This window comes from Bombus terrestris, chromosome 7, assembly GCF_910591885.1.
Source record: "Bombus terrestris chromosome 7, iyBomTerr1.2, whole genome shotgun sequence".
Taxonomy (NCBI): Eukaryota; Metazoa; Arthropoda; class Insecta; order Hymenoptera; family Apidae; genus Bombus; species Bombus terrestris.
The window spans coordinates 22,897,196-22,912,072 of NC_063275.1; the positions used below are offsets into that span (position 1 = coordinate 22,897,196).

General features: G+C 35.0%; 1 protein-coding gene and 1 long non-coding RNA gene across 15 annotated transcripts in view; one reads left to right on the forward strand and one right to left on the reverse strand.

Annotated features, from left to right (window-relative positions):
- Window positions 1-14,877, forward strand: part of LOC100643650 (titin) — a 230,450-nt gene that overhangs the window by 73,756 nt on the left and 141,817 nt on the right. For 6 of the 13 annotated variants that reach the window (XM_048407027.1, XM_048407029.1, XM_048407028.1 and 3 more), the window contains exons 1-2: window positions 10,535-10,716; window positions 10,792-10,982. In XM_048407027.1, the coding sequence (XP_048262984.1) occupies window positions 10,652-10,716; window positions 10,792-10,982 (256 nt within the window). In that variant the 5' untranslated portion in view covers window positions 10,535-10,651. Of the gene's footprint in view, window positions 1-602; window positions 1,119-2,123; window positions 2,222-2,316; window positions 2,498-2,847; window positions 2,926-10,520; window positions 10,717-10,791; window positions 10,983-14,877 lie in introns of those variants that run through there. The other 7 variants (XM_048407020.1, XM_048407019.1, XM_048407023.1 and 4 more) reach the window with 5 other exon arrangements.
- Window positions 10,993-13,498, reverse strand: LOC125385373. 2 transcript variants are annotated; one of them, XR_007224537.1, is made up of 3 exons: window positions 11,912-13,498; window positions 11,605-11,672; window positions 10,993-11,499 (listed from the first exon to the last, which is right to left on the reverse strand). It is a non-coding gene; the product is annotated as an uncharacterized LOC125385373 (long non-coding RNA). The 2 variants fall into 2 exon arrangements; XR_007224538.1 differs by having other exon boundaries at window positions 10,993-11,502.

The window sequence follows — 14,877 nt, forward strand, 5'->3', positions numbered from 1 at the left end:
AAGCATTTGCTTGAAATTATTAGAATTTCAGATTTTATTGCAGTTTAATTCTATGACATAATATACAGTTTATATCGCATTGCATTGAAAATAGGATCTTCTACTATTGAAATATATAAACAATTAAATACTGTATCTTATATTTAATAATCACGTAAGCATTTGCTTAAAAATTATTACAAGTTTCGACCTCATAGAGTTATATAGTATGTATATATATAATTGTACATTTATGTAGTATAGTTATATAGTATAGTTCATAATGCATTCCATTGCGAATCCAAAGTCGAGAAATATTCTGCTGTCACGAGGCAGTTACTTGATTGCACAGAAAGTTCAAAAACATCGTTTCTATTCAGAGATATAATTTTACAAACTCCAAAACAGCTAGAGAAATGATGTATCATGGTATCATAGTAAAGAAATCCCAGCGAATACTCGTCTGTCTCAAAGAAGAGATCTTCGAGAGGCAGAAAAATTATTACAAAGCAGCTTCTATTTAACTTAATCGAACATCGATAATATCGTCGCTTATAAAAATATCAAAACAAAACCATCGCAAAGAAACATCTTCAACCAACAAAAATCGCAAAAAAACACAGGAACGAAGCAAATCGACCCAGACACCGGGCTGATATACTTCAAGTACGACTTTGGCTACGAGTTCGGAATCGTGCTTCCCGGGGAAGGCAAAAGAACAGTCAGCAGTACTAACAGAACGATCCAAGGCCAACGACGAGCCAGTGACATCGAGGTACCCATCGTTCACGAGTTCACTACGAGGAAAGAGAACGGTTTCGCGAAGAGAAGCAGTTCTACGGCGTCTTCGACGCGACAGAGCAAACCAGCTGGCAAATTTGGCACGTCGAAGACGGTGAAATGGGAGCCAACGTCGGAGAGCGAGTTCTCGGAGGCGGAGGACATCAGAAACGCGAGAAAGAGGCATCAAGAGGGAGGAAGCACGATGGCGCCACCTAGTCTCGTTATACCTTGTTCGCCATCGCCATCCAGATGGGATCACACGACGCCCAGTCCGATTTCCCTGAGCCCAAGCTTACCAAGTCTCTCCCCCAGATACAGTAGCGCTACAGGACCACCCAGCAATGTCGACTCAGCAGGTATTCGCCTGCTTCTGCGACGATTGCATCGATAACGAGCTATTATCATCGCATTTGTTTAGCATCCGCAGCTTTGGATACTTTTATTTCTTGGTCATTTGTGTACCTGCAATTTTTTACTTTGCCTCCGCACGTATTTGTATTTTCGGGTTTGCTGTATTTTGCACTTGACGTGGTTTGGCACAGAGTGTAATTTATGAAGCTTCGCGTAAGTTTCTGAAGAACAGCGATTCGATGCTCGATGGAATTTATTTGGCGGAAATACGATTTACGTTGTTGACTTTTGGCAGAATAGCGACACAGTTGTAAGAAAGTCAGTTTTATATTGATAAAGAACTTTCTCGTAAATTGCAATTAAATTACTAAATAACGAATGTCGGGAACGAAGTAGGTTTCAGTATATTTTAAGCGCAAAGAAACATTGCTAAATGTTATTAATACAATAAATTTCTGTGAGATCTGTGACTCACATGCAACTCAACATTTATATTATTTCATTATCCACCTGTGTCGTTATTCTTCGATTTGCATTTGCTGGAAAAAAGAGAGAGTCGAATATTTATGCATTCACCCTCATTTGGTATGTTAATGGAGCGTAACGTTTTTTCGAATTGCTTCAATCCAACGTTGTTTTCATGTTTGCTCCATGCTATTTCCTCGTTTCTGAAAAATTCGAAGTTTATTCAATCTTCTTGTTCACTGTGTTCTCTCGCTTTAAACAAATTTTATGTTCGTTTGATATGCTTTCCTATCATTTTCTGCTGTATACGAGTACCTTCTCCAATTTGATTTCTTCCGCAGCTTCTTACATTCCCATTGCAAGTATTATACGTACGAAAGATTTCTGCCTCTTCTTTCTTTCAATCCGCTTCCGTTTGATACACTATTTTTGGCTTCTACCATCGCTTAAATTTAAAGATACCATCAATATACTTTTTCTACCATACCAAGCTATAGATTAAATGTGTTTAAATTACTCTAATTAAATCTGGCTGATTATTCTAGGATCGCCATGGCCAACTACTAATGGAGTGGCCTCGAGTAAAGAAGTGATTCAGCCTTATCTAGAGATACTGCCGAAAAAGGCACCTCTATTCATCACGGTAACTTAAACAAGATACTCTATACGAACAAACGTTTAAACAAACCATTTTCTTATTGTTCAAGAGTCGATCGATTTATGTGATGAAAATTTTAGCCACTGAGAGATATCGCGGTGGTGAGCGGACAAACAGCGAGATTCGAGTGCATCGTTCAGGCTGAACCACAACCGAACATCCTCTGGTCTAAGGATGGCAGGATCGTCGAGAATTCATCGTGTTACGAGATTCATTATCGTAATGGCGTTTGCCGTTTGACCATAGTGCGAGCTTTTCCCGGTATGCAATTATTATCATAATTAAAATTACGTTTTTATTTTACGTTACAGTAAAATCGTGTGTAATAGCCCCGTGAAGCTGTAACAGTAGCAAAAAGCAAAGTTTTCTGGCTTTTTCTAGCCTTTATTGGATGTTTGGTTCTACCTTTGGTAATTAAACAAATTTTCCCCTTATATTGGACTTTTAATTTCGTTGATAATTGATTAATACAATAAATAAAATTCGAATGGGAAAATATTGTGAAACGTTGATCGTATTACGAGATATTAATAATAGTATGATTTACATATATTTTAGAAAATTGTATATCAATTCTTCTAATAAAAGAAATCTCTTTTTCTTCTTTTCAGAGGACGCTGGCACTTACGCGTGCACTGCAACGAATAGCTTAGGTTCGACAGTAACTTCCGCCACCTTGCAGGTGCCAGGTAACAGACGATCAGTATACGCGCCTATTTAATTATGGTCGAGAAGGGATTAAGCAAAAATAAATAAAAAAAAAAGCGCAACGTAATCTAATACAAAGGTGGTGGAACATTGAGCCTCTAGCTTCAGCCAAACTTCATGATTCGCGGTCGTTTCGCTTAATCGATCCTTTACAATCTCTAAAGAACATCGAACAAACGAATCAACGAATATTTTTCTATCGATAAAATCAAGCAAATTTCAATTAAGATGACATTATTCAAAATCGCAATGATACGAAAGATACAATGCCCGTGATAAGATAAATAAAATTATTTATAAATGAAAAACTATCAATAAGCGGGCACGAAGAAAATTATAAATTAGTATTTAGAGCAATAATATTCTGCCCTTCGAAGGGTGCGAGTCATTTTTCTCTTTTTTTTGCATTTTGTACGTACGTAAAAACAAAACGAACGATTTTACGACAGGGGCGAGGAGAACTAGTCAACACACAAATAGTGAGAAGTTGAAGAAAAATTCGCGAACGCTGGTGGATACGCTTTTTCGTTCTTCCTTTTTATCTTTTGTTCTTTTATCAGCGCGTAGTGAGCTTCCTCGAATGCATTTTCTGTCGTTGTTGCCGTGGAACGATTTGAACACGCTTTAATAGTAAGTCGTTTCTCTCTGTCTATTCTATTCTATCTCCTTCTTTCTTCTCTACTACCCTAAGTATTTCCTTTATCCTTCCTCTTTCATTCTCGACAACTTTTGTCCTATCTTACTCTTTTTATTAAGCATGTAGCATACGTATTTATAAAGATTCTTCCGTTTTTCTTCTTTTTCTTTCCTTTTTTTCTTTTTTTTTTTGAAACTTTTCGCCTGCCCTGTCATAGATTAGAATCGCGGTAATTTAAAAGAAATTGCTACTAAATAATAATAATAAAAAAAAAAAAACAAATTGAAATCGAGAAAACTAAACTTTGTATGAACGCGATATTATTTAAAAAGCAGACGAAATTATAGATGTTGAAAGAGCGATGAAAAGTTAGTTTCCTAAATAATTGCAAATGGAATATTTACTTAACAATTGTTGAAATATCGTTTTAAGATTTTAAATAAATTCAATTTCAAATGTGAAACACCGTGATTCTCTACGAAACAGATGCTAGTCAGTTTATCAAGCTACTACACTCAAGCGACAGAATTATTTATTAAACAAACGAGAACCGATAATATAGAAAAGGTTCCGATCATCGAGACCTAATTTTCTTTGAACTATAGTCCGAGATATAGCATTATTTAAAACGCTTTGTTGCTCAGAGTGTTTCGAAATACAGGAAACCGTAAAATAGATTCGCATAGATATATTGTTATCATACACTGTCATTCATCGCAGCAAACAATTTATTGGTATACTGTGTAAATAAACGTGTGCTTCCTCTGCAATACAAAAAAGAAAAAACTTGGGTATTATGGTGTCACGAATTATTTTCTCATTCCCTTGTTCCTCTCTTCCTCTTCTGTGTTTCTCTGTTTCTATGGCTGATTGTTCTTTATTGGCAAGGGTGCGATTTTGATACGGTGCTGGGACAGAGCATCGATGATGGTTATGACGCGAAATGGTAGGTGTTTCTGCTAATGTAATTGGGTATCAGCATGACATAGTTTTAAGCGGTGAAGCAATTAACACACGTTCGTTCGTTTCGAATTCATTTGATCTAGAATTTAATTCCATTTAATTTACATAACCGTAAATTATATTTAATATTTTGGGTAATTTGTTCTAATATCGTGACGAATAGAAAGATATTAGAAAAATGATGGATATTTTGGAAATAAAAATTATTGCTCATAATGTATAATCAGAATTGTACTTAACGCGTTGTAAAATTTAATTCAACAGAAAATTGACACGATTACTGTATATTTAGAAATTAGAAGTTATTATTCAAAATTTAATTTCATCTAATTTATACAACCGTAGTTTGTATTTAATATTTTGGACAATTTGTTCTAATATCATGACGAATAGAAAGATATTAGAAAAATGATGGATATTTTGGAAATAAAAATTATTGCTCATAATGTATAATCAGAATTGTATTTGACGCGTTGTAAAATTTGATTCAATATAAAATTGACACGATCACTATATATTTAGAAATTAAAAATTATTATTCAAGATTTAATTTCATCCAATTTATGTAATCGGAAATAGAATTGAAAAAATTAGAGAAACTATTGGTATTGGAAGATTTAAAATTATTGTTCAAGACGTTGGACGAAGTAAATGTTTTGAAATTTTAGAAATATGCATGGTTATAAATTATAGGAGAAATATTTGTAAGGAAAGAAGAATCGTCTTACTATATTATACCATGTTGTATTTATACCGTAGAATTGAGACGTTGTTATAAAATATTGCAACAGATAATACAGATTTGCACAGCTGTATTTATTTTTAGTCTTTCATGATTTTCTGTACACTTCGCAGTCATTACATACTGTCAATCGTATAAAAATGTCACCTTGTATTCTTCTAATCGATTTACTTAGATCGAATTAACTTTTCGATATAGAATAATTAAACGCGCAAATAAATTAATAACTTCGTGAATCGTTGCTTGAGAAAAATGTTAATTATATACGATAAGATAGTTGACATCATTCCGCTATTTTTATTGAAGAAATATTCCTGAAACCTTCAGCCAGTGATCGATACTGGCAAAAACTGCACGATCATAAATTTTGTCTGGTTACGCGAGACGTATCGTAAATAGCAACAAATCAATCAGTCACGATATTGAAATCAATCAAAGAAAATTCATTCCAACGTATTGCTCAACCACGATGTACATTTATCACTCAGCAGTGCTCTTAAACTTTTGAATCTTCTGTCTTACCAATCTACAAATACCGAAATATCCAATCATGAAACGATAATCGAAAATAAAATCCATATATCTGTATAATTAAATAAAATCTGAACTGGCAATAAAAATTCGCAAAACTCGCGCACAGATACTTTGTATCTACGAATAGTGAGAAACATTAGGTTGTCCGCAAAATTTCTTTCGTTTCATAAGGCGATAACGGATGAACAATAATTTCCGTTTTATATTATTTTATTGAATTAGGTATGATCCATTTCGTTCTGTTTCTATTATTACGTTCGTGCATAATTCAATAAACATTGTGCGTCTATTATTTTCTTATAAAACGAAAGAAACTTCTCGGACAACCTGATACTTTCGGATCAAATAAATTCGGGCGTCATTTCGAAAAAGTAGTAATAAGAAAAATAATCAGCTTGCGATTACGTTAGCGGCACGTAAATTCCCGTTTCCGTGTTATTTTACTTGGTATACGTAGAAAATTCTTGTGAAAAGGGAAAGGGGCGGGGAACGTTCGAAAAAATAAAGCGTCGCGAATAAACGGGACGTTCAATGCCGCAATAACGTATCGAAAAGCATTGTTCCGCTTTGTTCTTGTTGCACGATTAGTCATACGTATTTCAGGCACCCACTTATTTTCGGAGAGCAAAAGAAATATGTAGAGCGCAGCGACGCTGTTAGCGAATGTTAGCATTCGGGGGTTACTAACACCAGCACGGATGTTTGCACGCCGTGTACGCTTGTTAATTGAGCTTTTCTTTAATCACTCGCATCACGGCATCGTATATATTTGGCCCAGTGAAATGAAATCCTGGCGCGAATATTTTATGCAGCCTCGACGAAGCAACGAAAACGAGACGATTTTTAGGTAAATGGATATTTCAAAGCAGAAGACGATGATTAGTTTATAATTAACATCCACAATAATTAGGTTGTTTTAGAGATCATTGTGTGTATTTTTGTCGAATATCAGAGAAAACAAAAAAAAAAAAAAAAAAAAAAATGAAAGAATGATGACTGGTTTCGTAATTCATAGTCAGAATATCAAGTTGCTTGAGAAAATTTGTCATCCACTTTTATTGAGTATTAAACAAAAGCGTTGATTTGTAATTGACAATTTTGAACGTGTGAACTGTATTTTGAGTATTAAAAAAAGGGAAGGATGATGATAATTAGTTTGTAATATATAGTCAAGATAGTTGAACTACTTTGAACATTTTTTTCGTATCTTAAAGGTAGTTAGGTCGTTTGCAATTGATAATCAGAATATTTAAATCCTCTTGAAACGGGATATATTTTCTTCAATTATTTACTTAATTATTATTTACGAAAATGGACATACACGAAGAAAGAAAAAAGAAATGATTTTCGTTCCTCGAAACAGAATTTTCTTCGAAGTAGCGGCAACAGGTGAATTTCATTTTTGAACGGAATTTCTAATCTGGAACCGTTCTTCGGAGAATGTGTCTAATTTTAAAGTCAGCAGCGTTAGACATGTCCACGTATATTTATATGTAACATTGTCCGCAAATTTGGAAACACTATTCTACTGCTCTGCTTCGAATTTCGTAACGCATACATACGTAATACGTATATAAAGCAGGATATTGTTACGTTGGAAAATGATGAAATTTACGAGTCTATCGCGAAACATTGCGTAATAATATTCACTATCGAGTTCGTAAACTAAAGAAGTAAAGAACCGATCGAAATCAGATATGTTCGAGGTGTCAGTCGACATATTTAAAAACATCGTTCGATCGAAAAGTTATTTAAAAGAAAAAAAAAGCAGAAATTAAGAGAAAAGAAAAATAATAGCAAAATATGAGTCAATAAATCGCGTGAATTAAAATGAGACGAAACGGTAAATATATTTCCGAGGGGAAAATTAATATTTTTGGAAGAAACGAACACACGAACGTTCGTATGCAGGATGAACAGGCTGTTGGATGATGCGGTATGAAAATAGACGGTAAGGTAATCCCGGAATGCGATGGAAAATATGAGTCGACGATCCAAGAATAAACGAGAGAAAAACAAGCGGTTACGATTGTTAAAGATCTCGGTACTATTTCTCTTTTCTTTTTTTACAAAAAACGCGTCATAGCTGTTCGTTCGTTCGTGATATTAAATCGCCCGTTCGACGAATCATTGCGCAATCTTTGCCACTTCTAGTACGATTTACCAAGATTTTTCACGAGAAACGATACTTGAATTTGATGGAAGGCACCGATCGTTTTACTCAAAATCAAATATTCGCAGAATGGGCTATTAATTGATTTTCAATAAGAACTATTATTCTCGTTACTTACATGCATATTTGTTCAAATCTTTTTAACGAGGTTTTCCAAAATAATGTCATTTTTCATTTAGTATCTAACTCCAATATTATATCATATTACATTATACAAATATCGTAATTTTGCAATCAGCTTTGCTTATCTCTTATCGTTGCAAAACGATGTAAGTAGTTCTGTCCACTTGCATAGAACATCCCATATAATTAACTTGGATCTTCGGATTTCCATGTAAAAATCATATATCAAGGATTTAGACAACGCATAATCGCAAAGTTATTATTACGTCATCTTTCTAACAATATTTACCAAAATCAAATTCGTACAATTTATTAGGTTGTCCGAAAAGTCTTTTTCTTTTACAGACACGTCTTTTATAACGACGCATCTTTAAACAAACGCGAAACCTAATCTGTCGGACGTTGTAATCTTTATCTTGATAGAACAAAATGAATCATACGTAATTCGATAAAATAATATAAAACGAAAAATGTCGTGCATCCATTATTTTCTTATAAAACGAAAGAAACTTCTCGGACGACCTAATACCTTGTTCCAAAGCATCGTTTTAGTCGACAAATGAACGATGCAACAAAACCGGAAGTCATTGTTCGAATTACCAAACAGAAGCAATCTTTCGTTTAATCATTTCGCACGGAATCCAACAAGACGTAATAAGACGAGATTGCAGGTCTCCGGAGGTTTGGCATGCAACGGTAGCCAAAAATAGTGCTGGTTCGACCAAATTTTACGAAGAAGCTCGTTGATCGAGCGGAAGCATCGTCGCATTCTTTCCATTCCTTCGTTCGATCCGTAATTAGAAACAAATCAAGAGAATCCAGAGATAAACACGATGAAACCGATAAAAGTCGATAAGTTGCAATTCTTTTTGGAGATTGTTCGTTTCTGCTTTATTTTTTTTCTTTTACTAGAAAAAAAAAAACGTTACATTCCATTGATGTAACGTTCGTTGGCACACTTCCTATCAACTAGGACATTGACATTTAAACAGCTTTGGAGAAGCATTTATCTCGCTCATTCTGTTATATGGTTATTGATCGCAGTCGCTGGTAAATTTAATGGCTCATTTGACACATTCCAGTCGTAGATTCTTTTTATAGCTGTCCTTTTGTATTGCCACCGACAGGTGACCTGGATTTTCATTGTATTTGGCAGATATTTATTGCTTTTCTTCTGGCTTATGGTAGTTGTTTGCTACGGATCATGCAACTTCAATAATGTACAATCACGCGTTTAACGTTATTTAACTTGACCTTTTCTCAACTTTAATACTCGTTTTCTCTTTAGGAAATTCCTAAATAATTCTACTGTTACGTTCAGAGTGGATTTTATGTAACATTTACCTTTTAATAACAATATAATAAGATTATTTCGGTATATTTCTATTTCGTTGAAAGCTCTTCAAACAATAATATATTTATTTACAATGAAAAACTTGTTAAATCGCGTAATACTTTGATAAATGGACTGTTGATGTTCTTTGAATCTTTGTGGATAAACCTAATGAAACTAGAACCTACGTACAGATTGTGTTTCATCCACTAAATGTTATAAACATCGCTATACTATACTAATTTAGATATTTTATACATTTCTGCATTCTGTCTATTTTTATACCCTTCTACTTGTGATGAATAATTATAATAAAAATTCACAGTGTACTAATAAGCACTAAAAATATAAATAATTATAATAATAATGCATCTTCGTGTTAACACTAGAACTACCGATAGTTAACACGAAGCTATTTTTACCAAAACAGTGAAAGTGACTGGTCTTTAAAAAATACGTAATAATAGAATATTTTTATATTTATTGATTTATTACTTTCTTACAGAAACAATTCCATGTTACGTAGCACATTTTTGGTATTATTAATCCATTTGGGACCATGATCCATAAACGAGGATTGACACATTTATAAAATTGTAGAACCAGTCATTTTGGTTGGTGTGGTATTGCTAGTGTTGACATTTAGCGATCTAGCGGAATTTTCCTGATAACTGATTTTCATCATATTTAATGATACGCAGTAAAAATTGTAAAAACGTGTGCGAAGTTGTAGAAAACGAGAAAACTGTTTAATTGGGATTCGATAAACAGATTGCAGGACCCTTTTACACTTTGACAAGTACCAATCATTTTGGCTGGCATTGGTATAAGTAGCCTTGATACAAAATTATTTTCAGTTTGAATACATAGAAAACAAAATAAAACTCATCATATTATTCTTTTAGTTATCGTTGCGAAGGTCATTACATCATCGCGGAAAAAAAATATAACACGAAGTAGGAATTTGAAAATAAAATTGAAAAAACGGTCAATTTCACTGGTGTGGTAGTTCTAGTGTTAATTAAAATCTGTTAGCAAGCCGATATAGTAAATGTTGTAACGTAATTTCAGGAGTACCTTCGCCATTCTATGGGACATATCGGGACCAAAACATCGGCGAAAGAGCGATCGAGAGTTCGCCCAGGTACGTAGCTCTGAGGGACCTGTTTCTACCGCAAGAAAACTACGTGAAAACGACACCTATGAATCGTCAACATTCGACGCGACACGATTCCTCTGTCGCGTGCAACTTGATCGCGGATCGCAGGTAGACTCCGATCGATCGAATCGATCGATATAGCGAATACCACGGAGAGACTAATCGAGACGTTGTTTCATTTAGTTATCCAGGTGGCAGCTATCGCGAGAGACGAATTACGGCGGAAGAATGCGACCAGATAACAGAACGAAATGTGATAGCGCGACGACTCGAGTATTCCGATTTCGAGGCGGACGATTCGTTTCACGATGATTTCTGCTTCGATCGCGAATATTCCCGTTACACATCGTCGAAACCGAGGCCAACAGAAAAAGGTAAGTGTCGTTCATTTTTATTTGACTACTATGTGAAGGAAACGCGATAATGTGGTTCCGGTGAATTTCCAAAGTTGCTACTTTTCCAATTTATACCATTTTTACGGTAGTTAAAAAACGATGCTTTAATACAATACAAAAGAGAGGTGGTTCGTCAGGTTCTGCGATGTTAGCTTTCTAAAAATAGATGATACATTGACGAAGTGTTATACAAAACCAACGGTATCGTGAATCTTGCGATTATCGATGTTTTTGAAAATGTTCAACAGGGTGACAAATATATAGATACATGCGTTTAATCTAAAAAGCAAATAAAAATGTAATATTGTCGCTGTAAGATTAATCGGCATTGTGTTGAAATTTAAGATCGCGTCTCGATAAGATCCGAAGAATCTGATTCATCTTGTTTCTCCCGTGTGGCCTTTATTCGATATTTCCTCATTTTTATTATATCTGATTGCCAACAGTTGGATGTACTTTTTGTGGCTGCAGTATTGTATCTTTAGAAGTTGAGCTGCTGCTAAAAGATTTCTAATATTATTTTAGTGATTAATAGAAGAATAGGACGCTTGTTTAGAATATACAGCCATTTAGAAACAGTTTCTGCGAATTAGGTTTTTACCAAGAGGTTTCCAGTCTGTTTCTAGCGATCAACAAAACAGCAGACATTTTTACTTTCCATAGTCTGATCTGCAAAATGAATGACATCTTTTTACGGTTCCGAATCTTTGCAAGTCAGACTTTTGATTTTTAAAATGCGTCTTTCGTCGATTTTAAAAAGCAGGACAGTTCTTAAGAAGGTAACTTCAAAGCCTATTCTAAAGAAGATGATTCTTAAAAATAGCATGTCCACCTAACTTCCGCGTGAAATTCTAAGATATTTTCTATTAGTAGCCTCACGGCTATAAAGTAAAGATCCAAAATTTTACCTATACCAATATTCCTCTTTGTTTCTCAAAATTCTCCAGTTACGCTCAATCTCATCGTCACAGTTTCTGCTCTACCAATTACCAGCCGCTAAAATCTACCTCGTGGTCGCCGCAAAAAGAGCGAGTCGAATTCAGCGGTCCAAAAATACTTTCGAAGCCACTCACCGAGTTATACGTATTCGCGTAATCCTTCCTTTTCCCTGCCTCTTAAAATCATAATAACGAACCGCTAATAATTCTAAGAAGCGAAAATTTCAAACAAACTCTCACACCCACGTTCGCAATCAAACAACGTCCACCATCGTTAACCCGTCAACCGCGACACCGAAATCGCGTCTACTTGTTCCCTTAATTTCGACGAGCCACGCCATTCTCGCGTCGCGTATTTTGCATTGCGTGAAAGGTCCCTTTGTGACAAACCTATACGAGACATTCAGTCGCGGCCAAAAATAGATGGACAAAAATAGCGGGAATAGGTATCGATGAAATTCCATTAAATATGGCTCGTTTGCGCAAAGTTGTAAACTTTCGATGTTTCTTAAATTCGATGTTTTTGTTAAATTTCGATTATTTGCTAAATAATTCGTGTACCCTAAGGATGTACAAGTTGTCCCAAGAATGCAGAGATGCAGTCGATAATAGAACGATGCTACGTGGAAGAAAAGAAATCGGAAGTGTAGGATAAAATTATTTCGCACGAGCCAAGTTCAAGTGTTATATCTGACAAATGTCGAAATTCAATTTTCTCGAAAACGAAACTTCTACGAACCAATTTTATTCTACGGTTTTCATCTGTTCCTCACGTAGTATCATCGTACTATCAATTGTACCACAATTGCTGAGCTACCCTGTACGATAAATGAAACTTAATTGTACGTAAACTCGATATCCACTTCCATTACCTGTCCATTTATTTCTGTCTCTAATTGTAAATTTCGTTCGTGAATTTGTACCGGAAAATATTTTGTACAAAAAAGGTATGAAAATCGTCCGCCAGATTGCAGAGGGTTAAGCGTTGTGTAACAAACATAGACCGCTGAATTTCGATTCGTCGGCTCGTGGCAAAGACAAGGGAGCGTTTCAAAGGCTCGTCTAATTGGCTAACCCAGATTCAGGGTCCTTCGGACGATTACTCGCGGTCGTCCGCGAAAATAGCATTCGACGTGCATACACGCGAGACCAGGTGGGTATCCTCCGTTGATTCCACACGTACAGAAGACAGAATGTGTGCAGAGTACACGAGTTTTTGGTGGTGAGGCGGACGTTGAATCATAGACTGGCCACCCCTCGAGTCACTTCGCCCCCAAGAGGCCCTCAAGAACCGAAATAGACGCGTCGCTATGCGCTACCTTGGCGAAACGCGGTGATTCACTGGTGACCCATCTTTCGAGAGATCCAGCGATCGCCTGTGTTGTCGATCGTCGAGAATTTCGAACTTTAGGCTTTTTATTTTTTTTTTTCTTTTTATTCTTATTTTTATTCGTTCGTTCTTTCTTGTACTTTGCCTGGCTCTCCTTTGAAATAAAGGGCGGTTTACATCGTGACGATTCAATCGATAGAAATTTGCTATTTCTTACATTAAGTTCTCATTCGTTTGATTATTTGGAATTTTTCAGAAGTTTTGATTCTTCTTACCGTATACAGTTTGCTTGAAGCGCGTTGCAAATGGTACAGCTCCATTTTTTCTAATACTAAATTTTCCTCCATGATTCATCCGTTTAGCGGATTATCCTTTGAATTTCTTTCGTTTTTTATATCAGCCGAATACTGCATAAATGAATCATAGCTTCCATTAATCCGCGTATTCTCAAATTACCTTTTAGTGACATTCTCTAAAATAATACCATTCCCCGTGTAGTATTTAAATTCAGTGTATTAATTAAATTTAAGTATCATAGCATACACTGTAATTTTACAGTCATCGTTCTGGAAAAATTGTGATTCTTCTGGAAGATTATTGCGATTGTGTTTAAAATGAAAAATTGTCCTTTCCTTTGTAAAATATTTTTAGTATTTTTCGAGATATTTCTGGTCACATTTTTGATCGGCTGATTTAATCGGTTACATGACCCACGCGTTTCAGTTGCTTTATATCAGAATACGTAACTGTTATACATATGATTCACTGTATGAACTAACGTTAAAGCAATTCTGAGAAACAAAATATTTTCGTTCCACAGTACATATTTCCTTCGAGTGGTCGATTGATACAAATATATTCGTTAACGATCAGCTAGATAAATATATAAGATTAATCGCACTGTTCGCATGTAACATCAAGAAACAGATTTCTTTATTTCCAATTTACGAGCTATGATTTCCAGTTTTTCATACATTTGCAATGCAGATTATTCTTAGCTACATACGATCAATTTGATTCTACGATAGAAACTGAAGCGACTTGTAACATAGCTTTCTGCATAGAGATAAAAAAGTCCACTTGTTAGGTGAAATACGTGGTTGAGTGGTCGCAATAAAAGCTATCTATATAATTTTGTTAAGCGCAACGGTGCAAATACAGTTTGTACTACTTAGTTTCGATGACTTGGCTCCAGTATTTTTAACGATAAAGATCATATAATTTTATAGAATGATACAGATATTTTCTATGTTTACATTAAAAGTTATACACTCGTTAAATGTGTACAAAGACAAATATGTCTATTATTTTAATTAATATTTTTAATCTGTGTCTAAGAAACTATGATCTATTCTTCGTAGCAAAATACTCGTATTCGTCAACGCGTGAATTTCAAGAACAAGTGGAAACAAGAAGCAAGATAATAACGTTTCTCGAATATTTTGAATATATCTCTGATTTTGATTGCCAGTTTCTGGCATCCTAGCGTTAGATGTAACACTTAACGAGTTACATATCCTGAAGGCCAGAAATAAACGAAACAGAATCCAAGTCGTCTACTCGATCTTCGCGTAAAGATACAAAGAATGGAAATATCAAAGTTATT